The 23,397-nt window shown below is 43.9% G+C and overlaps 1 protein-coding gene across 1 annotated transcript in view; it reads right to left on the bottom strand.

The window, feature by feature from the left end:
* Nucleotides 1–23,397, bottom strand: part of LOC309592951 (uncharacterized protein) — a gene marked incomplete at its 5' end in the record, with an annotated part of 94,743 nt that overhangs the window by 35,610 nt on the left and 35,736 nt on the right. The window contains 6 exons of the mRNA XM_082316971.1: nucleotides 2,071–6,081; nucleotides 6,874–7,055; nucleotides 7,829–7,970; nucleotides 8,573–8,629; nucleotides 9,404–9,493; nucleotides 10,294–10,370. Of these exons, the coding sequence (XP_082173097.1) occupies nucleotides 2,071–6,081; nucleotides 6,874–7,055; nucleotides 7,829–7,970; nucleotides 8,573–8,629; nucleotides 9,404–9,493; nucleotides 10,294–10,370 (4,559 nt within the window). The remainder of the gene's footprint in view (nucleotides 1–2,070; nucleotides 6,082–6,873; nucleotides 7,056–7,828; nucleotides 7,971–8,572; nucleotides 8,630–9,403; nucleotides 9,494–10,293; nucleotides 10,371–23,397) is intronic.

The raw sequence follows: 23,397 nt of genomic DNA, 5'->3' as shown, positions 1-23,397 counted from the left end.
CAGCCCTTCCGCCTTGGGAGGCGACACTCCGAATTTGGGCTTGTCGAACTTGGGCATCTTAAACTTCCCTTTCAGGCCCGCGGCTTCCAGCTCGGCTCCGTCGAGCGCGCCTTCGGCAGAGGGCGCTTTGAGGTCTATCTCGGGCGCCTGGAGCTCGAGGGAGCCTTCGACGGAGGGCAGCTTGATGTCGGGGGCCGCGATGCTGACGGTGCCGGCGCCGGCCTTGAGGTCTGCCTCTGGCAGGCTGGCGTCGACTTTGGGCAGGCTGACGTCTGCGTCCAGTTTGGGAGCCTTGACGGTCGGCTTGGAGAAGACCACGCTGGGCACCTTGACTTTCGGCATGTGTATTTTCATGCCGCCGCCCTCAACTTTGCCGGCAGCCACCTCCAGGCCGCCTTCGGCGTCGGGGCCCTGCAGGGCGAGTTCGCCCTCCTGGACTTCGGCCTGGGCTTTGGGCAGCGACACCTCGGCCTTGGGCAGGCTGACCTGCACGTGGGGAGCTTTGACTTTGGGCAGCTTGACGCTGGGCATCTTGACGTCGGGCATCTTGAATCGACCTTTCTCGCCCTCTGCTCCGGCGGCCGTCTCGACGGTCACCTCCACGCCGGGCGCTTGGATCTCGGCCGCGGGCAGGGTCACGTCGACTTCGGCGGTTCCCGAGGGCACCGCCACTTGGGGCTCCTTGAGGCTGACGTCCACATCAGCGGCCGCGGTGCCCTTGGCCTCTCTGCTGCTGCTGGACCAGCCAAAGGAAGGCATGCCGAACTTGGGCATCTTGAACTTGCCGTCCTTGGTCTTCGCGGCCTCCTTCTCTGGGGCTTTTGCTTCCCCTTCGAGGGTGAGGGCCGCCTCGGGCGCCTGCAGGTCGACGCCGGCCTTTGGAAGGGTGACGTCGACGGACGGGAGGCTGATGTCCACCTTGGGAGCTTTGATGTCGGCTTTGGGCAATTTGAGGGAGGGCTTCTCCACCTTCCAGCCGGCCCCTTCGGTTTTGGCGCCGGGGACGTCGGCTTTGAGGCCCAGCGCGGGGCCCTCCCCTGCGGCCGTCACGGTGGCGGAGGGGAGGTCGACCTCTGCGGTGGGCAGGCTGACCTCGCCTTCCAGCCCTTCCGCCTTGGGAGGCGACACTCCGAATTTGGGCTTGTCGAACTTGGGCATCTTAAACTTCCCTTTCAGGCCCGCGGCTTCCAGCTCGGCTCCGTCGAGCGCGCCTTCGGCAGAGGGCGCTTTGAGGTCTATCTCGGGCGCCTGGAGCTCGAGGGAGCCTTCGACGGAGGGCAGCTTGATGTCGGGGGCCGCGATGCTGACGGTGCCGGCGCCGGCCTTGAGGTCTGCCTCTGGCAGGCTGGCGTCGACTTTGGGCAGGCTGACGTCTGCGTCCAGTTTGGGAGCCTTGACGGTCGGCTTGGAGAAGACCACGCTGGGCACCTTGACTTTCGGCATGTGTATTTTCATGCCGCCGCCCTCAACTTTGCCGGCAGCCACCTCCAGGCCGCCTTCGGCGTCGGGGCCCTGCAGGGCGAGTTCGCCCTCCTGGACTTCGGCCTGGGCTTTGGGCAGCGACACCTCGGCCTTGGGCAGGCTGACCTGCACGTGGGGAGCTTTGACTTTGGGCAGCTTGACGCTGGGCATCTTGACGTCGGGCATCTTGAATCGACCTTTCTCGCCCTCTGCTCCGGCGGCCGTCTCGACGGTCACCTCCACGCCGGGCGCTTGGATCTCGGCCGCGGGCAGGGTCACGTCGACTTCGGCGGTTCCCGAGGGCACCGCCACTTGGGGCTCCTTGAGGCTGACGTCCACATCAGCGGCCGCGGTGCCCTTGGCCTCTCTGCTGCTGCTGGACCAGCCAAAGGAAGGCATGCCGAACTTGGGCATCTTGAACTTGCCGTCCTTGGTCTTCGCGGCCTCCTTCTCTGGGGCTTTTGCTTCCCCTTCGAGGGTGAGGGCCGCCTCGGGCGCCTGCAGGTCGACGCCGGCCTTTGGAAGGGTGACGTCGACGGACGGGAGGCTGATGTCCACCTTGGGAGCTTTGATGTCGGCTTTGGGCATTTTGAGGGAGGGCTTCTCCACCTTCCAGCCGGCCCCTTCGGTTTTGGCGCCGGGGACGTCGGCTTTGAGGCCCAGCGCGGGGCCCTCCCCTGCGGCCGTCACGGTGGCGGAGGGGAGGTCGACCTCTGCGGTGGGCAGGCTGACCTCGCCTTCCAGCCCTTCCGCCTTGGGAGGCGACACTCCGAATTTGGGCTTGTCGAACTTGGGCATCTTAAACTTCCCTTTCAGGCCCGCGGCTTCCAGCTCGGCTCCGTCGAGCGCGCCTTCGGCAGAGGGCGCTTTGAGGTCTATCTCGGGCGCCTGGAGCTCGAGGGAGCCTTCGACGGAGGGCAGCTTGATGTCGGGGGCCGCGATGCTGACGGTGCCGGCGCCGGCCTTGAGGTCTGCCTCTGGCAGGCTGGCGTCGACTTTGGGCAGGCTGACGTCTGCGTCCAGTTTGGGAGCCTTGACGGTCGGCTTGGAGAAGACCACGCTGGGCACCTTGACTTTCGGCATGTGTATTTTCATGCCGCCGCCCTCAACTTTGCCGGCAGCCACCTCCAGGCCGCCTTCGGCGTCGGGGCCCTGCAGGGCGAGTTCGCCCTCCTGGACTTCGGCCTGGGCTTTGGGCAGCGACACCTCGGCCTTGGGCAGGCTGACCTGCACGTGGGGAGCTTTGACTTTGGGCAGCTTGACGCTGGGCATCTTGACGTCGGGCATCTTGAATCGACCTTTCTCGCCCTCTGCTCCGGCGGCCGTCTCGACGGTCACCTCCACGCCGGGCGCTTGGATCTCGGCCGCGGGCAGGGTCACGTCGACTTCGGCGGTTCCCGAGGGCACCGCCACTTGGGGCTCCTTGAGGCTGACGTCCACATCAGCGGCCGCGGTGCCCTTGGCCTCTCTGCTGCTGCTGGACCAGCCAAAGGAAGGCATGCCGAACTTGGGCATCTTGAACTTGCCGTCCTTGGTCTTCGCGGCCTCCTTCTCTGGGGCTTTTGCTTCCCCTTCGAGGGTGAGGGCCGCCTCGGGCGCCTGCAGGTCGACGCCGGCCTTTGGAAGGGTGACGTCGACGGACGGGAGGCTGATGTCCACCTTGGGAGCTTTGATGTCGGCTTTGGGCATTTTGAGGGAGGGCTTCTCCACCTTCCAGCCGGCCCCTTCGGTTTTGGCGCCGGGGACGTCGGCTTTGAGGCCCAGCGCGGGGCCCTCCCCTGCGGCCGTCACGGTGGCGGAGGGGAGGTCGACCTCTGCGGTGGGCAGGCTGACCTCGCCTTCCAGCCCTTCCGCCTTGGGAGGCGACACTCCGAATTTGGGCTTGTCGAACTTGGGCATCTTAAACTTCCCTTTCAGGCCCGCGGCTTCCAGCTCGGCTCCGTCGAGCGCGCCTTCGGCAGAGGGCGCTTTGAGGTCTATCTCGGGCGCCTGGAGCTCGAGGGAGCCTTCGACGGAGGGCAGCTTGATGTCGGGGGCCGCGATGCTGACGGTGCCGGCGCCGGCCTTGAGGTCTGCCTCTGGCAGGCTGGCGTCGACTTTGGGCAGGCTGACGTCTGCGTCCAGTTTGGGAGCCTTGACGGTCGGCTTGGAGAAGACCACGCTGGGCACCTTGACTTTCGGCATGTGTATTTTCATGCCGCCGCCCTCAACTTTGCCGGCAGCCACCTCCAGGCCGCCTTCGGCGTCGGGGCCCTGCAGGGCGAGTTCGCCCTCCTGGACTTCGGCCTGGGCTTTGGGCAGCGACACCTCGGCCTTGGGCAGGCTGACCTGCACGTGGGGAGCTTTGACTTTGGGCAGCTTGACGCTGGGCATCTTGACGTCGGGCATCTTGAATCGACCTTTCTCGCCCTCTGCTCCGGCGGCCGTCTCGACGGTCACCTCCACGCCGGGCGCTTGGATCTCGGCCGCGGGCAGGGTCACGTCGACTTCGGCGGTTCCCGAGGGCACCGCCACTTGGGGCTCCTTGAGGCTGACGTCCACATCAGCAGCCGCGGTGCCCTTGGCCTCTCTGCTGCTGCTGGACCAGCCAAAGGAAGGCATGCCGAACTTGGGCATCTTGAACTTGCCGTCCTTGGTCTTCGCGGCCTCCTTCTCTGGGGCTTTTGCTTCCCCTTCGAGGGTGAGGGCCGCCTCGGGCGCCTGCAGGTCGACGCCGGCCTTTGGAAGGGTGACGTCGACGGACGGGAGGCTGATGTCCACCTTGGGAGCTTTGATGTCGGCTTTGGGCATTTTGAGGGAGGGCTTCTCCACCTTCCAGCCGGCCCCTTCGGTTTTGGCGCCGGGGACGTCGGCTTTGAGGCCCAGTGTGGCGTCGTGTTCTGTGGACATCACCACTTGGGAGACTTCTGTTTTCTGTGTTGAGAGACTGAGTTCACCCTTTATTATATCAGTATCAGGTTTGGTAATCAGTATTTCTCCTTCTTTTTCTTCTATATGATTTTCCATTGAGGAAGTTTTTACAGTTAGACTTTTCATACTTGGCAGTGTGAATTCTGGCAATTGGCTTATATCCATGTCATGTATTTTTCCTTTTGAGAGTCCTATTTCAATTTCAGCACTTGGAATCTTCATTTCTTCTGCTGATTCTCTCGTCTTTGTTTTTGCACCTGCTTCTATGGATGGCACTTTTCCTTCTCTGTCGCTTACCTGACTTTCAGTTTGTCCTGTCTCATCCTTTGTAGTTACCCAAGTAAATGTAGGTAATTTAAACTTAGGCAGTCTGAATTTACTTTCTTTTCCCTCTATGTCCTTTTCTCCTGTCTTCACGCCAATGTCCATCTTCAAAGTTTTATCACTTTTTGGCATGCCATCTTCTTCTGTCTGTGCCTTTTTCACAATATCTACTGATTCAACTCTGCTTTCTTCTCTTGGTAATTTCATGTCAGCTTTAGGTGTTTTGGCCATTTTGAATGATGGCATTTGTAGTTTCCAAGTAGATGCTTCTGATTCTGCATCAGGCTTATGAAGTTTTACATCCAAATTCCTGCTCTCCTCTGAACTTGTATCAGCTGTTGTTTCTGGTACTGAATGTAAAACATCACTTCCCGGTTTGGTGCTTTCAGTCTCTGGCTCTTTTCTTTTGGGGACTGAAATTCCAAATTTTGTTTTCTGAATTGTTAGTATGTGTGTGTCATCTTCTGCTTGTTTTTCTCCTTTTTCCAGTGTGTCAGATGTTGTGTGTAATTCTGCTTTAGCAGTGCCTATTTCTAGACCTTTTACCTGTATAGTTCCTTGTGCTGTGGGACCCATCACATCTATGTTAATTCCACTTTCTCCTTCTGTTTTATCTGCTGTTCTTTTCTGTTTCTTTTTTCGGGATTTTGATGAGGCTTGTGGTGTTTGTTTAGTTGGGCTTTCTTTCAGATCAGGTGTTTCTAAACTGGGCTTTGGTATCTGTGTTGTTATAGCTGGTACCTCAGGTACAGTAAATTTTGATGTTGATTCCTTTTCTTTTTCTTCTTTAATGCTTATTTCAACTTCAGGGCATTTTTTTGCCTGAGATGGAATGCCATTCTTCAGATCTTTTAAGTCTTTCATTGAAGTTTCATGTACCTCCCCTGTTTTAATTTCATAAGCAGGAGACGTGGTATATTCAACAGTTAGTATTTCGGGATTTTCCAGGCTGATATCTTCTTTATGTATTTTTTCTCTTTCAGACAGCAGTGTAGTTTTTATTTCTTTTTTTTGCTTGTCTTGTGTTTCTGGTTTGGATCTGTGCATTTTGAATCCAATGCTAGGGAACTTCAGTTTCTTTTGGCTTCCTTTTTTTTCTTTGATATGGACTTCTTGTTGAAATTGAGACTCTGTGTCTGTGCTTGTAGGGGAAATATCCTGTATAGCAGGCTCATATGCATCTGATGTACTATGAGATCTTCTGTGCCCCAGTATCTTTTTATTTTTAATTGACTGGAATTTTGGCCATGATAATCTATCTTTTTTAGGTCTCTTGCTTCTTCCTACTCTTTGGCTTACAATTAATGTTTCCCTGTCTTCTTCTGAAATGGCTTTTCCTGAAACATGCAGTGTTTCTTCAGGAATGCTCTCACTGAGTTCTTTTTCCTGAAAGAACAAATAGTAGTCAGAAGATTAAAAGTAAACTAAATAAAGATGCAACACAAAATAAAATACAAAATATAAAATATGTAGAAAAAGGTGCTTTTGTTCACAATATCTACTTGTTACATTAAAAAATATTGAAAAAGCTGTATATAATTCAGACAGAAATTACATAAAACAAATGGATTATATGACTGTAATGTGTGGATTTCTGATGGTTTATGTTCTTTGCAAAACATTGCAGTAAATAGAGGTTTCTAAATGTATCTCTCTCTATGTCTGTACAAATATATATATAAAATACCTAAATGTAAGTATATGAAGAGAAAAATATTTTTGAATGTGATGGAGACCTATGTGCAGATCATGTCTATGGGGGTATCAGTGATTAAACACATATTTTTAAGAGAAAATTTCATTGATGATCTTTTGAGAAAAGTATTTACTGATATTTTACAGTTTGGAAAATATTGAATATAAATATTACAGAGCTTATCTGAGCCTGTTCTATCAGTGGACACTTAACAACAAAACAAGTGCTGATTCACTAAAGAAGAATGTTTTTCTACCCTAATGCAAGATATTGGCTTTATCCAAAATCTATAGTCTTGCCCACAATATTTATAAAGTTGCAAATATTGTTTGGGATTTTTTTCTTCTCATGAATATTCATGCTAGAAAGTTTAAACACATGCCTAAGTCTTAAGAAGAGAGAAGTGTGTATTTTCTGGTCTATTTCCACACAGCATATTACTACAGTATTATCCAAACTTTGTAAACTAATCAAATAACTACCTGGGTTAATCTTTCCTTTTTGTACTGGGCTGCAGAGTGAATGTGTTCTAGCTCTTCTTTCCCAGCAATTTTTCTTTTGAGGCTGAATTGGACTCTGTATGGCTCGGAATATTGGAGAATCTTGAGTGCATCTTCATATTTGATATTATCGAAAAATATTGTAGCACTTAGAAGCTGATCACCTGCAAGTGGAATCAGACATTATTTTAATTAGTTTGTGTTTTCTTGTAGTTTTTTGAATTCTGTTGAATTAATGCTCATTTTAAAAAATAATTATCACATCCCATTTATTTAAAAAATAAAATGATGTTCACGTAATAGAATCACAGAATAGTTAAGGCTGGAAAGGACCTCTGGAGATCATCTAGTCCAACTGCCCTGCTCAGAGAAAGGTCAGCTACAGCCAGTTGTTCAGGTCTATGTGCAGTCAGGTTTTGACTGTTTCCAAGGATGGTGACTCCATGACCTCTCTGGAAAACCTGTTCCAGTGTCTGACCACCCTGAGAGTAACAAAGCTTTTTCTTATATTTTTCAGTATTTAGACTCCGGACTTTTATTCTTGTTCAAATCATTATTTATTTTACTTTTGTGGCATACTATTTTGTGAAAGAATCAAAGGCAGGTTCTTCATGAATGTTATCGGTTGAGGGCAGGGTTCATTTTAGTTGTGTATACACTACTTTCTATGTCTTTTTCACTGTTGCAGTGAAAATTAGACAATTTTTTTATGGTATACAAAAAAATCCCATTTCATTACTGTTTAAGAAACTGATCTTTGAAATTATTAATATAGAAAGGTTAAGCTCACACATAATATTAGTTGGTTTGGGATCTACTATTTCTGTTACTTAAAGGGATGACAGATCAGGTAGGTATCTACATGCACACACAGCTACATACCTGATGATTTTAAGATATATTAAAATAAAAAAAAAAACAGAAAATCAGACTTTACCTTCTCTCAGACTAAATATTTTTGAAGCAGGAGATTCCTTAAGTACTTTTTTAATAAATATTCCTTCATTTCCTCCACCCATCACACTAAAACCACTAGCACCAGCTTCCACTTCTGTTTTCAGGGTCACTTCCATTGTCTCCTAGATATAGAAAAAGGTGTGAATTTATAATTTTTAATCGTTGTATCAAAGTGTTCCACATTATTCTACAATAAAAAATGGAGTCTCCTCAGGTATATTTTGAGTAGCTCAAGAAAGATTACCTAAAATAGAGAATGTACTTGTTCAGTGTGGGTTTGATTCTGTTCTAAATTAGAATTAAGCACACGTGTTATGGTTACGCTGGATCAGGGCTATAGGGAAAATAGGTTGTAATTTTAAAACATGAAACATATGGAATCTTTTAGGGCTGAAAGACTATATTTTCTGTGAAGATGTTAAGCACCTGAATTACAGTCAATGGGCCAGAAAAGTCAGACTAAGAGCTAATGCTGTACTGTACTCAAACTGGAGAAGGCTAAAGAATGCTAAAAAGAGTTATGAAAGGACCCCAAATTGGACAAGTAAGTGTTCGTGCCTGTGCCACAACTAGGCAATTTGTGAAGTTCCTGGTCAAAACAAGTCTAAAGTGACTCTGCCTGTTTGTCCTTCCCTCTGTTCACCCATCTACCTCTGTGTGTTGTAATGGACTTTACTATTTTGCAAACAACATGCCTAAAACTACTGAGTGTTTTTAGACTGACCTGTGGATGAGTCTGTTTTGATTTGTCTGTAGAATATTTTTTGTTTTCTTCTTGAAGCTGGAAAATAATTTGCAATTATTTAGTGTTCAGAAGTTGTGCTGTTGTAAAGTACAATAAAAGTCCTACATCAGTTAAAATGCCTGGTTTAGACTAAGAACTGAGGTGAGGCTGACTTTAATGGCAACAGAGCAAAACTGGGATCTATAAGTGCAATGTACAATGTGAATGATTTAACTATATTATTCCCAGTAGCAAATTAGATGCCAAGGCCTCCCTGCATTGTACTAAAATTTGCATGAAATGAACACTGGAGACCAAATGTATTAAGACATTGGGAGCTTTTCTGTGTTACTCATGTAGCACATTTCTTAAGCTTTCACCTTTGTGAACATACATTTTTTTCATTTATTTGACTTCAGCATGAATTTCAAACTGTTGCCTGCTTATCTTAACATGACTGTACCAATTAAATCTTTACCTTTGAATAACCAAGAAGTACAGGTAATTTTGAAAAACATATTAGTTAGTCAGGCCAGTTAAATATTTTAATAGGAAAATCATTGTGATTTCTTGACACACTCTGCCCCAGGTCCTTTAAAGAATAAAGTCAAATGCATTTTTTGCCAAGAAACAAGAACATGGCCAACAACAAGTCCAGTACAATGTAAAACCATCAATGAACATGGCCCTGGCTTTGGTGGGGACAGGAAGACAATATGGCTGCAACAGCATCCTGTTACATGACATATGAGTCTCTGCTAGTTGTAGGAGCTAAAGCCTCTTGTATGAACTTAGTAAAGCCATGCACTCCATGAAAACTCAGTGTCTTGCCTTTAAATATTCTTCTTCTATGGAATATTCATAAACTGGAGAGGATCCTTGTGGCCTTGGACGGATGTCTTCTACTGCCACTTCATTAACCTGTGGAAAAGAAATGAGTGGTGGGAAAGGAACATCCACCATTAAACAGTGACCCATTTTTTTAGAAGATTTTTTGTATTTAGGCATAGTCTCCTTCTGTGTACAAATCTTTCATTTGTAATGGTGTATGTAGAATAACTAATAACTCTTTCCGTAGGTCAAGAACAAATACGTTTCTCATTTAAAAACGTTACTCAAGAACACAAGGGACAGACTCCTGAGAGACAAAAACAATGGTATGCTGATTTTGGTTTTCTTTATGAATTTTATGCATCTATGGGCTGAACAGACTGAAAATACTGATAGATCAATTAGTAATAATTTAAAAAGACAATAAAAATTCCCTCTGCTGCTTATTTGCCCACCTAACATTTGCATCCTGTGGCTTCAAACTTTATTGCCCTCTATAACCAAGTAAACTATGGAAGAGTCCCAGCAGGAATTTCTGCTGACAAGCACTTGGCATGCTTCCTTCTTGAGTCAAATGATAGGGAACCTAAACTGGCTAAAGCTTTAAAGAAAAGTTACTGTAGTCAACAGCCATGTAATAGTTTGCTAAGTCTTAGTATTAATCTTATGCTGGGGAATCATGGCAAAGAGCAGATCACTTTATATTGAAGCATCATTATGGCTTTTGAACTGGCAGGAGAATCCCAAGCAGAAACACAACATTTTTGGTGGGGAAAAAAAATCACCGGCAAGACCTAGCTATAAACAAAATAAATATTTAAGATCCCATTTTAACAAAGTAACTGCCAAACCCTCATCCCAAAAAAAACCCCAACTGTAAAAAAACTCACAGAATCTTCATCCTCTGCATCTGCATCAGCATCAGCATCTCCTGGAGGCTCGGCCGGTCTCAACTGTCGTCCAGAACCTGAAAGCAGCATAGAGGTTGTTGTTGTCTGAGCCACACAGAGCACAGTGCAGTCATCTTGCAAGCTGAAGCCCTCTGCAACAGCATGCCCAGGGTTCGTGCACGGGCTGGCTGTAGAAAGGCCTGCTTTCTGTTAGATTCCTTAACTCAGATCTCATCAGGCTGATCTTTCCAAAGATACCAGAAATGTAAAGGCTTTTGTGAAGGAAAAAAATCCCCAGGTTGGAGAAAATGTAGAACTAGAATTTTGCCAGATTTTTTTTTTATTACCAAGGGGGGCTTGATGTGTATATTGGGCAGAATTGGCAGGGTTTTGGCAGCAGTGTGGCTGTGGGGTGGTCTCTGTGGGAGGAGGTCACTGACCACCCTGTGCTGGATGCAGGTGGTTTTAGCCAACTCCTCCTGCAATACTGAATGGATTGGAGGAGTTTCTGACACCTCTCTGAAAATGTGTTTAAGAATGGGTGGTAAATACTGAGAAAAAGAGACGACATCAGTAGAGGAGGAGGAGAAAGACAGAGAAGACCACACCAGAGCAGGAGGAGAGAGGAGAGATGGCAGAGCAGAAGAAATGCTGGAGCAAAACAGAATCTTGAGGAGGGGCCAGAGGAAGAAAAGCTGCCTGAGCAGGGGCAGAGAGGAGGAGGTTCAGCTCTGACGGGGTTGGAAGCTGGTGGAGGAACACACCCTGGGGCAACTGAGTATGAAAAAAGGAGTGGAAAAAGAAAAGCAGCCACCATCTGTGGAACCCTGTCTCCTGCGCCACCCCTCCCCAAAGGGACTGAGTATAGCCCACAGCAAAGGGACAGGAGACAAGAAAGAGCAGAGGAGAGGTGTACGGAGGGGAGCTGAGATGTTTTTCCCTAAGTGGTTTTATTTTTTTTTTAAATATCAGCATCAGTAATTAAAAGTTCATTAATGGGAAATAAATTAAATCAATTGAAATTCCCTGTCTCAAAACTCTTCCTTGCCTTTGACAGAGGGCTTAAGACAAGAGCTGGTGAGTAAACATCATGAAGTTTTGATAGTCATAAAGACTCTGCTTTCTTGTTTTTTAGAATTATTGAGGGCAGAAAGAGATGAAGTGAAGGAGATGGGCTGTTTGAAAGTATGATTCTGTTGAAATGCCTTAAATTGGGCACTGAAGAATGAAAACAGCATGAATATATCATCATTTTCAGCAATCCAGGCTTAGCCAGTAGAGGACAGTGTGGCTGAATTACACATTCCCTGATGCACAGGCTATTCTAATGCATGCACAAGTCCTTGTCCTGATAACTATGTCCTTCCTGTCTCCATGCTCCATTTTTTTCAGCCATCAGGCTGTCTAGCTCTCTCACACCCAGTTCTGCAACTGCCATTAGTATACATAGTTTTGGCTCTCCTAAACAGATCCTCTGGCTTAAAAATATGCTTGAACGCTAGAGAAGACAACCACAAGCAGAACTGTGCAACTCATTCATTGTCTACTTTAAATGAAGAATCCTTGGGCCAGAACACAACTTTTCTGGATGTGGATATTACATGCTGTGTGTACAGACAAGCTGGCACGACTTATGCGTGTATGCAATCACTCTAACTTACACAAGTTGCCAAGCTCTCATTAAAATGGCTGTAATTTTGCTAGCCTTTCTTCATAGTTTTCTCATCGCCTACATTTATTTTTTCATTGACTTTTTTGAAGATGAAATTATTTAGTACAGGCAGGGTTTCGAAAGAGTTATGCCATGTGATCAGTGATGGACCACTTTGTTAAGATGAATGGTAATAGTGTGCTTTCAGTGGGAATATCTCATGTCAGCCTGTGGGCGAAGTTTCCAAACTTGATAGAATAGAAGGCATCCTCATTAGTCATATGTACATCATCTTAATCAGCTCTCCTGTGCTATTTTAGCTCCAGAGAACTAGGATCAACTCAGAACACATCAGGGCTGCCAGACCATACCTCCTTTAGCCTTCACAGGACTAGTCCTAATGCCTACGATAGACAATTCTAGAAAATGGTCCTAATGCAGACCCTAATTCAGATTAAAGACCTGCATAAATTGGCTTGATTTTTTTTTTCAAAAGCTCTAGCATTTGCAGTTTTCAGAAGCTCAAGAAAATTGGAAAATGAGTATAAACTAAAGTTAAAATAAATTAAAGTTAAAAAATTTAGATGTGGATTTATGAACCTGGTTTTAGGCATTTCTGCTTGAAAATTCTGGAATCCATTCATGAAGCTCTTCACCACATGTATTTTAATAAGCATCATATGAGGAGAAGAGCTGCAGGACTGAGACTTGATTGTTTAATTTGCTTAGGGCTTCTAAAAATTCAGGTGCCAACAGCAAATTTTATGGCTGTTACTAAAATTCCAAGAAATAGTAAGGACTTAGTCTTGTGGCATTGCCGTATCTTTCACTTGGGAGAATCCCACCCACAAGCTCTGCAGTCCAGTAGAATGACTTAACAGAATATTGCTTGGATTGCTAGAGCATTTGCTCTTCAGTGCAGCACTTCAAGGCTAATTACAGCATTGATCCCTGGTGGCTGTCAATAATTTTGCTACTAGAAAAGAAAAATAAAAGAATTATCTGGAAGAATTCTTGGGCTGGTTCACTGCTGTTTCTTTTGTTTTACTCTGGTGTAACTTCAGTGACATTTTAGTTGTCTAGAACTGGAGTAATGCAAGTATGGGCCACTCCCTTCTCAGGACTTGAATGGTCCTGTATAGTTTGTGCAGTGGATTTATACCATCCAGAGAACGCGACTCTGGGTCTAGGGTACTGCAACTATCCTACAAGTTCTAACAGAGGTAAAACTTTTAAAATTAGATGTTTTAAAAAAAAGATACTTAAAATCATTAGGTGACCAGCACCTTCAAAATCTTCCTGTTGCTAAGAACAGGCTACTCATAAAATCCAAGAGAATTAGATCACTTCCCGCAGTGAGACCTGAACACTTATTTCCCGTTGGGATATCATTTTAAAACAACAAACGACACTGCCAAGTCTTGTTCAGCGTCGATGTAGAGAGGTAGACCTGGCCTGAATGACATCTCATCTGGGCCTGGACCAAGAGAGAAGTTTCTTATTTTCCACCAGCTGTTGATCAAGCAAAGCACTGGTGTATGAGGCACAAGGGTGGCTTCACATGCTTGGCCAAGTATTGGTAAGTGATTGCTCTTCTCGTCCTTGCTTGAGGGGCTGTGGATGAAGGTTTGCCAAAACACCACCAGAAAAAAAAATCCCCTTCTGTTAAGATGCAAATCTGTTGTATAAAAGGCCTCTTTCACCCACCTCATGATGGGCAGGAAGAGAAAGAGTCTTCCTGTGAAAGCCTTTAATAAACTGCTACCTCTCATAAATGGTGATAGATGGACTCTTTTCTACAAAATGAAGCAACAGACTACTGTCCCCAGGGCTAATACAGATGTGGCTGAGATTGCATGGTGGGCCATCAGCTACGCAAATGACCTCCTCTCCCAAAGCTTTACGCTGAGGCCTTTGCATCCTGATTCCCCAAACTCTGACTACTTGTATATTAATTCTCCCCTCTACTATAGCTATCCCATGTTATAAAAGACTTCTTGTGCCCCTGATTCCTACTGTAGACTAAAATTTGCTTCAGATTTTTCCCGATTCGGGATATATTAAAAACAAATCTATAGAAGAGGGGAATTACAGTACATCAATGAACTCCATTTTCAGCGAAGCCTTCTTTCTGTGTATAAAAGACTGTGCCAATAAACTATGATTTATATGCATGTCATTCTCATGCTCCAAATAGTAGTGATGCCAACATTTTATAGGTTTTAACTTTTTTTATAAACTCTGAACAATCAATGCTTTGTTCAAAATGTTTTCATAAACGAGATGGAATTTACATCAGTGACTACTTCTAATGGCTGCTGAACTGACTTCAGAACAAGGGAAGTTTTTGAAAGTAGGCAGTAGGAGTTATATAGGCTGGAATATTTTCATATCATAAGACTGAAAATTGTATTTGCTTTTTTAAAATGCAATTTAAAAAAAAAATATTTTATCTTTAATCTAGCAACCCAGCTGGACTGTTTTGGGTAAAACCACAAAAACATAAAACCAGGTTATTTTTTTGGTATTCACATTCAGTGAGTAACAGTCTCCAAAACCATATTTGAGACATTATAACCAATTTAAAGTATGACAGTGTCATTGAATTCAAGTCAATTGTGCTTTAATGTATTGCATAAATTAAAGAGAAACCTAGCTTTAATTGGGATACTGGCATATAAAATTCCCATAATCTGTATACTTTAAAATCAAAGAAGTAGCAAATGAGAATATTGGAGATGATGTTAAAAAAAGAAAGTATAACATCCTTTGCTGATCATCCTAGTTTCCTTGTTTACAAATTATATCCCCTTCTCTTCAATTCTTAGATTTGGGCTTTCCGCCTTTTAAGATTTTATACTAAAATTATGTTTGCAAATGAATGTAGTGAATTTAAGTAATCTGCTCTTATCTTTAAGCATATAACTTTTCCTGCATACCTTCTTAGTCATTATCTTTCTGGCTAAAAGTGGCTTTGTTTTGTTTTCTTTTATTTAATTTTGTTGGAGAGAACTAAAATGCTACTGCCGTGTTTTTTCCCCTGGGATTTTAATGTAGATCAGTCAAAACTGACAAGAGTAGCAATGGTTGCAATGCACATATTTTTTACAAAGATGCAGATTAAATATTGCTCATTCTCAGGTAATATCCTCACTAGGAGAGGTTCCTTCTTGCCATGTACTGACTGACATGAATTATCTAACTTCATTTCAACAACTAGTTTCTCTTGACAGGAACCTGATCTGTGGCAAACATCTATCCACAGGTGAAAACTTGTATGCTCTGCTCACTCATTAATCATTAGTTGTTAATATATGAAGGTCACAACCTCTGCCTTTTCTTTACTAGGACTTTGGCGTTTGCTAGTTACCATTTCTTAGCTATGATAAGAAACAAATAGTCTGTTTGTGCAGTCTTGCGGAAATGAATAGCTTTGAGTCCACTGCCAGTTAGAAGACTCATGCCTTAACATGTGGGCGAGGCTGGGACATCTTTTGCTCAGGTCTTTTCTGACAATGTGAAGCACACTCTGGGCACATAACCTGATTTGTATTATTAATAAGGAGAAGGAGGAGTGAGTAATTGCAAGACAAACAACAACAATAATAATTTAATATCATTGTCATTGCTGGCACTGTGTTTGACCCAGCAAAGAATTCATACATGTAGGTCAGCAGTTTTCACAGTGCTCCCTCATGTGCTTATGTCTCATTGTAAATAAGGTTGTGCATCGCTGCTGTCACGGACAGCTTCAGCTGGCTCCTGTATCAGACCTCTCTTCCTGCAGCCATCGGTCCCTGTACCTGCTGCTCTGTCTGTCCCTGTGCCCTCAGGCATCCTGTCATGGGCCTGTTACTTCTCATGCATGCACAGCTAGTCACTGCTAATGCACTGCTCCAGAATTCCTCCTATTTTTTAAATTAAGCCCCTTTCTCAAAATGCCTGATATTTTTCCCCACAGTTTGTTCTCCCTCTCTTGCAGCTATTGCAATTACTGGGATTCCTTTTCTTCCCTCAACGCTCTCACAGCCGTCTGAGCAGTGCTGCTGTGAAGCCCCGCAGCCCCTTCTGATTCACTTCTTATATTTGAAATAGGGAATATTTAGAATAGTTAGAATATTTAAAATCGTAGGTCCCAGTTCAGGAAAGTACTTGATAACAGGAACACTATGCACATGCTTGGCATTCATATTGGCCTCTCAAGAGCCCTTTTTCAGATAGGTAAGTTCTCCTGATTTTAGTTTACTAAGAGAAATTTTTCACTTCAGGGTTATGGGCAAAAAGGCAGCAATTTAAACATTTTACTTTTTCTTTGGCAACCTCAGTGCTTCAGTTTCCATATCTGCTTCTTTTTTATACCCATCCCAATCCCCTGTCTCTATTATTTTGATGAATTATTAAATGAATGCACCTTGCAGTGAGTTCTTTGCGTTTCCCAGGATATCCCAGAAGGCTGGAGACTGATGAATAAATGTAGATCAACCAGATAATTAAAATGCCACTTCAGCTAGGCAGTGTCATCAGGCACATAAGCTATTGCATTCTTGGTTTGGTTTTCTTAAAGCTCCCATGACTGAAAAATGGCCTAAATCAGATTTTTTTAAAAGCCCTCACAAGCAAAGTTACAATGACAGCAAAAGGGCCACCTTTTCCATCTCAGCTACCATTTTCCGGATCCAAACATGAATTTTTGGCACTTAAAAGAACTGTTTTCACTGCTTTCCAAAATCAGCTGTGCTAAACATCTCTGAATCCACAAGCAGATCTTTGTGTTCTGCTAACTGCATCAGTTGGCTTGACGAGAGAGAATTTGCCAATCCCTGTGCTAAAAATGTTGTGCAAATGATATGTATATGCACAAAAATAGTTACTCAATACCAGCAGTGGCCTGAAATGTTTCACTATTTCTCTTTGTTTCCCCCAGAGTTTTTTTCCCTCAGCTCGAGTTACAAATGGAAGTGGTGACCTAATGCTACATTAAAGAGGACTAAAAGCCTGGCGATACTATAATGCTTCAAGGTCTATTGTTAAACAGAAACAAACGCTGGCAGAGTTGCTGTCCAGAACTGCTGTCTGGAGGCTACATGGCAAAGAGCATCTGCTCTAATACCATACCTTGGGTTCTGCTGTGAATTTCCTTAAGTGTAAATGCCCTGGTTAAGTGTAAAGACCATGAACAAGAACAATTAGGAACACACGAATGTAGCAGGGCTGCTCAGTGTGAGGGGCTTGGCTGTGGCAGTTCAGAGCAATCATCCCCATCACCCAAACCCTCCTGGGCCGTTCGGTGGAGGAGTCATGTCCTTCCAAGCAAGCAATGCTGGAGGAAAATGATCCTGCAAGCATCAGTTGGCAAAGATAAGAATCTGAAAGTATCTGCAGATAAACTCTTATGCAGGCAGTGTGTTCCTCGAGGAAGCTGCCATGAGGTTTAAAGCACAGCACATGGCACAGACTCTTACATAGTCTGTGTAGGCTTGACCATGAGCTCTAGCAGGCCCATGGCATGCCCAGTAAGAAGCTCCAACTATGCTGGGGAAAACCATCAGCAAAAAATCATGAGGTTCATCTTCTACAGAGATTTCCTAGCACATTCCAGAGACCTGGATTCATTCCATTGTCCTGCAAGATCCCAGGACTGAGTTACAACAACTGCTGGGCAGGGCTCTGGGGCACGGCGGGACCGCAGCAGGAATGCCGCGGCTGTCACTCTATCTGGGCAGGATACGTGGCAATGGGGAGGTGCGGGCGCAATGTCACGGAGAAGGCTGCCTCTCCCAGCCCTCCATCGCAGGAATGTAATGTTACTTCACTTGAACCACTGCCAGCAAGACAGCGGGGGCACCCAGTAGCTCCACCTAGACGAACCAGCTTGTCAGCTCTGAAATGAACAATCGCCACAGCAGAAGAAGCAGCTGTTCTGCCTCAGAAAAAGTGATAAAGTGAGGAATAGCACCTCCCCTTTAGCGTTTCCCCTCTGCCCTGTGCTGCGAGTAGGACCCTCCCCACCAAGCCCTGAAATTCTGGTCTCCCTAACTGTTTCTGTGGAATGAAGACAAAGGACTGGTCTGTGGAATGAAGATAAAGACTTTGCTGCTTAAAGGGGTTTAAGAGGCCTTATTATCTGCAGGATGCAATCAGAACCAGCTAGGCCTGTGTTTAAGCTATACTCCCGCCTTTGTTTTGCGTTTGGTTTGGTAATGGTCCCTGGCTGCACTCTGTCACCGAGCTGCATACTTGTACTGTGATGAATGTAGTTCAGACTTCGGAGCAGAAAGCAGAGGCTTGTAGCACAGCAGAGCTAAAGGAGCAGCTACTCCCAAATAACCAACGTGTGAATAGTTTCCTTCCATTCAAGGCATGAACAAGATGTTTTGATTCAATGCCTTGGTATGTTAAGCTGCCCTTGTCGGCAGTTAGAGTACTTCATGAAAAGCCTTCAAATCATCTCATCTCAAAACCTTCTGAAAACAGAAAATATGTGTAAATTACAATCATCAGTCTCCTTGACTGGCCGGAGACCTGTTTGTGAAGTTAGCTCCTACTTTTATGAAAAGGAACAGTACTCTGCTCTGCAAAGTATATTCAAGTAGAGAAATGTCTAGAGAATTAAGGTTTCGTACAGACCATACTGAGCTCTGTAGGATTTTATAGAGCATTTTCTACAGGTTGACGAATATCAGGGAAGATGTGGAAGAGCACTGGCAACTGAGAACAGATATAAACACTACCATAAAAAGAGAAACCAACAGCCCCCAGATGAAAAGGAGAGTGAATGGCTTTCCCATGAGTGTGTGTTTATTGATAAGCTCTGCCCACAGATTTAAAACTATTAAAAGCATGCCTGCTTACACTTCACAACAGGAGCAAAACCTTTAATGCAATGGATCAGAAAGGAGCTCTTTATTTTTGCAGTGGTACATCTTTCCTCTGATGGTAAAGAGAAACTTAATAGAACCCATAGGACATTTGAGAGCATGAGCATAAATCAGTCTGGTGGGGCTCTGTACAGCCTTTCTCAGCTTGAGTCACATTTAAACATGAAAAGCACAGGGGACTTTTTTTTTTTTCAATTGTCAAATTGAAATTTCCCAGATCCTGGGTTAATGAATTTCATCCAACTATCACCATTTTTTGGTTACTTGGCTATATAGGAAATGTAATTTGGCCAGATCCACATAACTCTTCTGGTACCAGAATAAAATATTTATTAAAATATTTTATTAGTCTGATACTTTACCTGTTTCTAAAAAAGAATAATGTTTCATAGAGGTAACACAGTGCTTGAAAATAAGCTCTCAACCAAAGTTTGTTGTGAGAACATGATTAGAATGATGTCTAAAAGAGAGAGCAAAAGCAGGCAGCAGTGATTGATACCTGAATTCGTCTCTACTGGTCCATTCCTCCTCTTGCGAGCTAGAATACAGCTGCAAGTGGCAGAGTGAAAAAGGCAGCTGGAGAAATGATCATGGCACCCGCCGGATGACCAGTGCTGTTTCCCCCTACCCAATGATTCTGTCTCAGAAGTACGAGTTCTGCATCCTCTCTGTAGTTTTAGTCTAACGATTGCCTGGAGGGTAGGTGTAGTGTCCTGTCCTGTGCCTGGTTTTGCTTGTCTTAGGCAGGAATTTTCCCCTCTCTCAGGTTTTACGTGACAGAATGGGTTTCCAAGGTGTGTTTTACTTCCTGCATGAATTCCCACGTGTTCTGGTGTATAATTATTGTGATGATGGTGTGACATTAGGACCCTCTCTGATAATTATCAGTTATGACCTTTTTCCAGGACTGCAGGGCCTCTATTCTCACAAAGTCAGTAAGAGAAGGAAATACCCTTTTAGCAATTGTTGTTATGTATGTCCTAGCTCTTGGACTGAACCGAAATTGCTTACCACCCTTTTGGACAGGGCAAAAGTGGGTTAGAGATTCATAGCCAAATAAAGCAATAAAGACTGGTCTAATCCACTGTGATCCTCAACAGTTTTGTCTCCTGGGACTCTCGATTTTATCTCTTGGGGTATACTGCTTTGACTTGCAATTGAGTCTCTACCAGTGCTGTAAATAATTGCATGGGTACCCAGCTAAAATCTCCCAGGGTGTCACTGTCCACCTGGATGGTCTGGATTTTAAGAAGGTCTTCAGGGGCATGTTGCAAATGAAGTGCTCTCACTTGATTAGCAGCTTCAGAAACCCCACTAGTAACTACTATGCAGTTATTTGGTTAACCAATATATTGATTAGGCATGTTGCAGCTTTTTTCACTCAAAAGAAACCCTTTTACCTAGACAACAAACTAGTCTTTGAAAGTGAATGCAAAGCTGCCTTCCTCTCAGAGCAAGGGACAGTTGATTCCTGCTGTTCTCCCTGTTAGACAGCTGTGAACTCAGCTCTTATCATGACTTGCCTAGAAGCAGGTGGGTGCCTATGGGCAGATAAGGCCCATAAAGCTCACGCAAATTAACTTTCCCACATTCCTTCTCCTTGATGATTCACCTACCCAAGAATCCAGGCTTATCCCAGAGCAGATTGTCTGTTCCACTGCCAAAGCACAGCCCTGCTCAGATTTAGAAATGATTCAAATGAATACATTTATTAAAAATGATCGTTCTGCCCACATAGGCTTGATTGGCAGCCCTGGAGACTCAATTTCTCTGGCTGCAGAGTAAGTACTGCTTGAGAAGTAGTGGCTGTAACACCAAGCTCTTTCTTAAGGTAGTCCATTACTGACCTGGGGAGGTAGTAGGGTTAGTTGACTACTCTTTATTTTCTCTCTGACACATTAAAGGAGGATGCCAATTCTTGCTGCTTCTGGTAGAGAGCACATTTGTCCCCTAAGAATAGGTCTTAAGAATAAGAATAGAGGATCTACTAACATTATGCAAAAAGCCCAAAGTGGGCTTTATATAAATGGCATTTACCACTCCAAATTAGAAACAGATTTTTCAGCCTAAACTGCTCTTCAAAACCACTGCTTAAAAAAATCCTTATCAGAATCAATGCACAGTAAAAAATTTTGGTTTTTTTATATAACTATAAACATATACATACCTATATATATATATAATTTTTTTCACATTAAAGATCCTTATGGTCTAGGAAGATTTTTCATTTCTCTTTACTCCACTGATAAAATTCAGTGCAGAATTAAGTGCCCAGATGTAGCAATATTAATGGAATGATGTTACTTTGCACATCTCTCTGGTATGCTGGGCATAGCCCCTCTCAAAACAGGAATGCAGCAAAAACCTTGTAGCTTTTCCACAACCTTTTATGGGGGCTTTTATATAAATATCTGCCCTTCGAAACAGGTTTTCAGTTTGAGAGAAAGTTCCCTGGGCGACTTGTTTGGATGTAAATCATCATAGAAGAAAATATCTTTTAAGCTTTTAAATTCCTTAATGTATATGTAATACAAGAGATATGGGATAAAGGTGACAGAAAATTATTATGGGAAAATATTTTACATCAAAGATAAAGTTAGCAGTTCCCTCATTTTGTTAAGATAAAAATCTTTTCTGTCAATAAACAGTGATGGTAGCAAAATAGTATTTGGCACAGCTCACTTTCTCTTGTTTTTATGTGGAGTAGGAGAGTCCCTTTAAAAATCAGAGAGAATTTCTGGATGCAGACTGTGGGTTTAAAACAGCTTAAAAGCTCATTTACAGATAAATTAATCCATTGAGTCAAATTAATAAATTAATTAGTATAGTTCTGTTCACGTCAATGCAATTAAAATCTGAATAAATGGACTATAAACTTGGTTATCAGTCCAAAACAGGTCAGATTTCAAAATAATTCAACAGGTGACCTACCAAATTCTTTAAAAAAATGTCATCTTCTTATTTCAGTTCGTTGGTTTTCGCCTCTGTTTTGAAAGTCTTTCCCCAGCAGATGTATACCTTGCCCCAGCATTTTCTAAACTTGCTGTTTGATAACCGTCTTCTTTTACAAATTAAATTTGTGAACTTAATCTTTATTGTTTGGAATTAGAAATACTCAGATATGTGAGACTGAAAAACATTGGAATTTTAAGTGCATGTTAAGTTATAGAAGGAAAAACTGAAGATGACAAACTTCCTTTGCATTATATTTTTGCAAAAATTATTTCAATCTTTGCGTGTGGTTTTTAAATGATTTGGTGCTCATTTTCCCCCTCTGTGCTGTGTAGCCAGTACTGGGGCACCCAAAAATAACAAACCAGCATGCTTGCCTAATAGATTAGAAGAAAACACAATTTAGTCAAGGAAATAGATTTCAGTTTTATGTTTCACAGAGGTTAGTATAAACGATAGGGAGAAACCATTTTTTTAAAGACTCATTACTGCAGTTCTGGATTTCTTTTTGATTAAAGACTCAAACAGTGAGAAAGGAGCTACATTGCAGTTTGTCCATGTAGTAACTGGTGAATGAATTGAGATGGGGAGAGTTGTTTGAAAGCACTGAGGACTATTTCTTGGATTTGATTATCAACCCTAAGGCTGATTCATAACAGTTCCAAACATTCAGAGCCTCTCAGTAATAAGAAAATGATATCTTCTGGAAATGAGTAACTGTTTCTTTGTCATAATGGTCTATTCACACACAGGTTATATATTTTTTAACTCAGTTAAAAGAGGATGCATTCTTTTTGAAGGCACATTGTAATGTTTTTCCCGATGAACAGCTGTGCTAGATTCAGACTAATCTATAAGGGAGCATAAATTACATTTTGCCGTTTAGCTAGATCAAGAGCTCTACTGAAATCAACAGCCTTGTACAAATACAAAGCTAGTATCAGGCAAAGGAAGACCCCAGGGCTTCAGTTACAGTCTCTATCTACTGCAAGTAGGTGGATCTGATTCTTCTCTCAGGTGGCTTCTGCAGAGTCATTTACATCTGTGCGGCAGGAGGACAATCCAGTGGCTTGTCCCCACTTTGCAGAATGGCAACAACCACCTTGATTTGCAGAGCTGTGGGGAGGTTGAGTGCAAGAGACTAGAATGGGAGGCACCTGGAGATGCCACTCAATCCATCTGTAGGTTTTTCTGCAGATCCTTGCAAAGAGTATTTTAAAACCAATGGTGTTTTAGTACTTATGCTCTCTTGTACTGTGCCTCATCCAACGGCCCCAGTGAGGACTCCGCTTTCTGTCTGTGACCTGCTGTTCGTCATGTGCAGCAGAGAGACTATTGCTCTCTCCTTAGGAAGATGCATTTGCCCCACCACCACACACAGTTTTCAGTCAACGAAGCCAGAAAAGGAGAACAATGGCTACTGTGAAATTATCCTGTCTGCTGTTTACAAGGTGGAATAATTTTCACTTTACTGTCAACAAACAAAAATCTCCACCGCCATCTTACTGCGACATTTTAAAATACTGAAATCCCAAAGTCCTCCGTGAACTGAGATGTCAATAACAGTTTAACAATGACTGAAATATTTGCTTTATATAGTGCTCTTGGGGTCAGTTTTGACAA

The sequence above is a fragment of the Platalea leucorodia genome, assembly GCF_965183815.1.
Source record: "Platalea leucorodia genome assembly, chromosome: 7".
Lineage (NCBI taxonomy): Eukaryota > Metazoa > Chordata > Aves > Pelecaniformes > Threskiornithidae > Platalea > Platalea leucorodia.
This window is presented reverse-complemented; position numbering and strand designations above follow the sequence as displayed.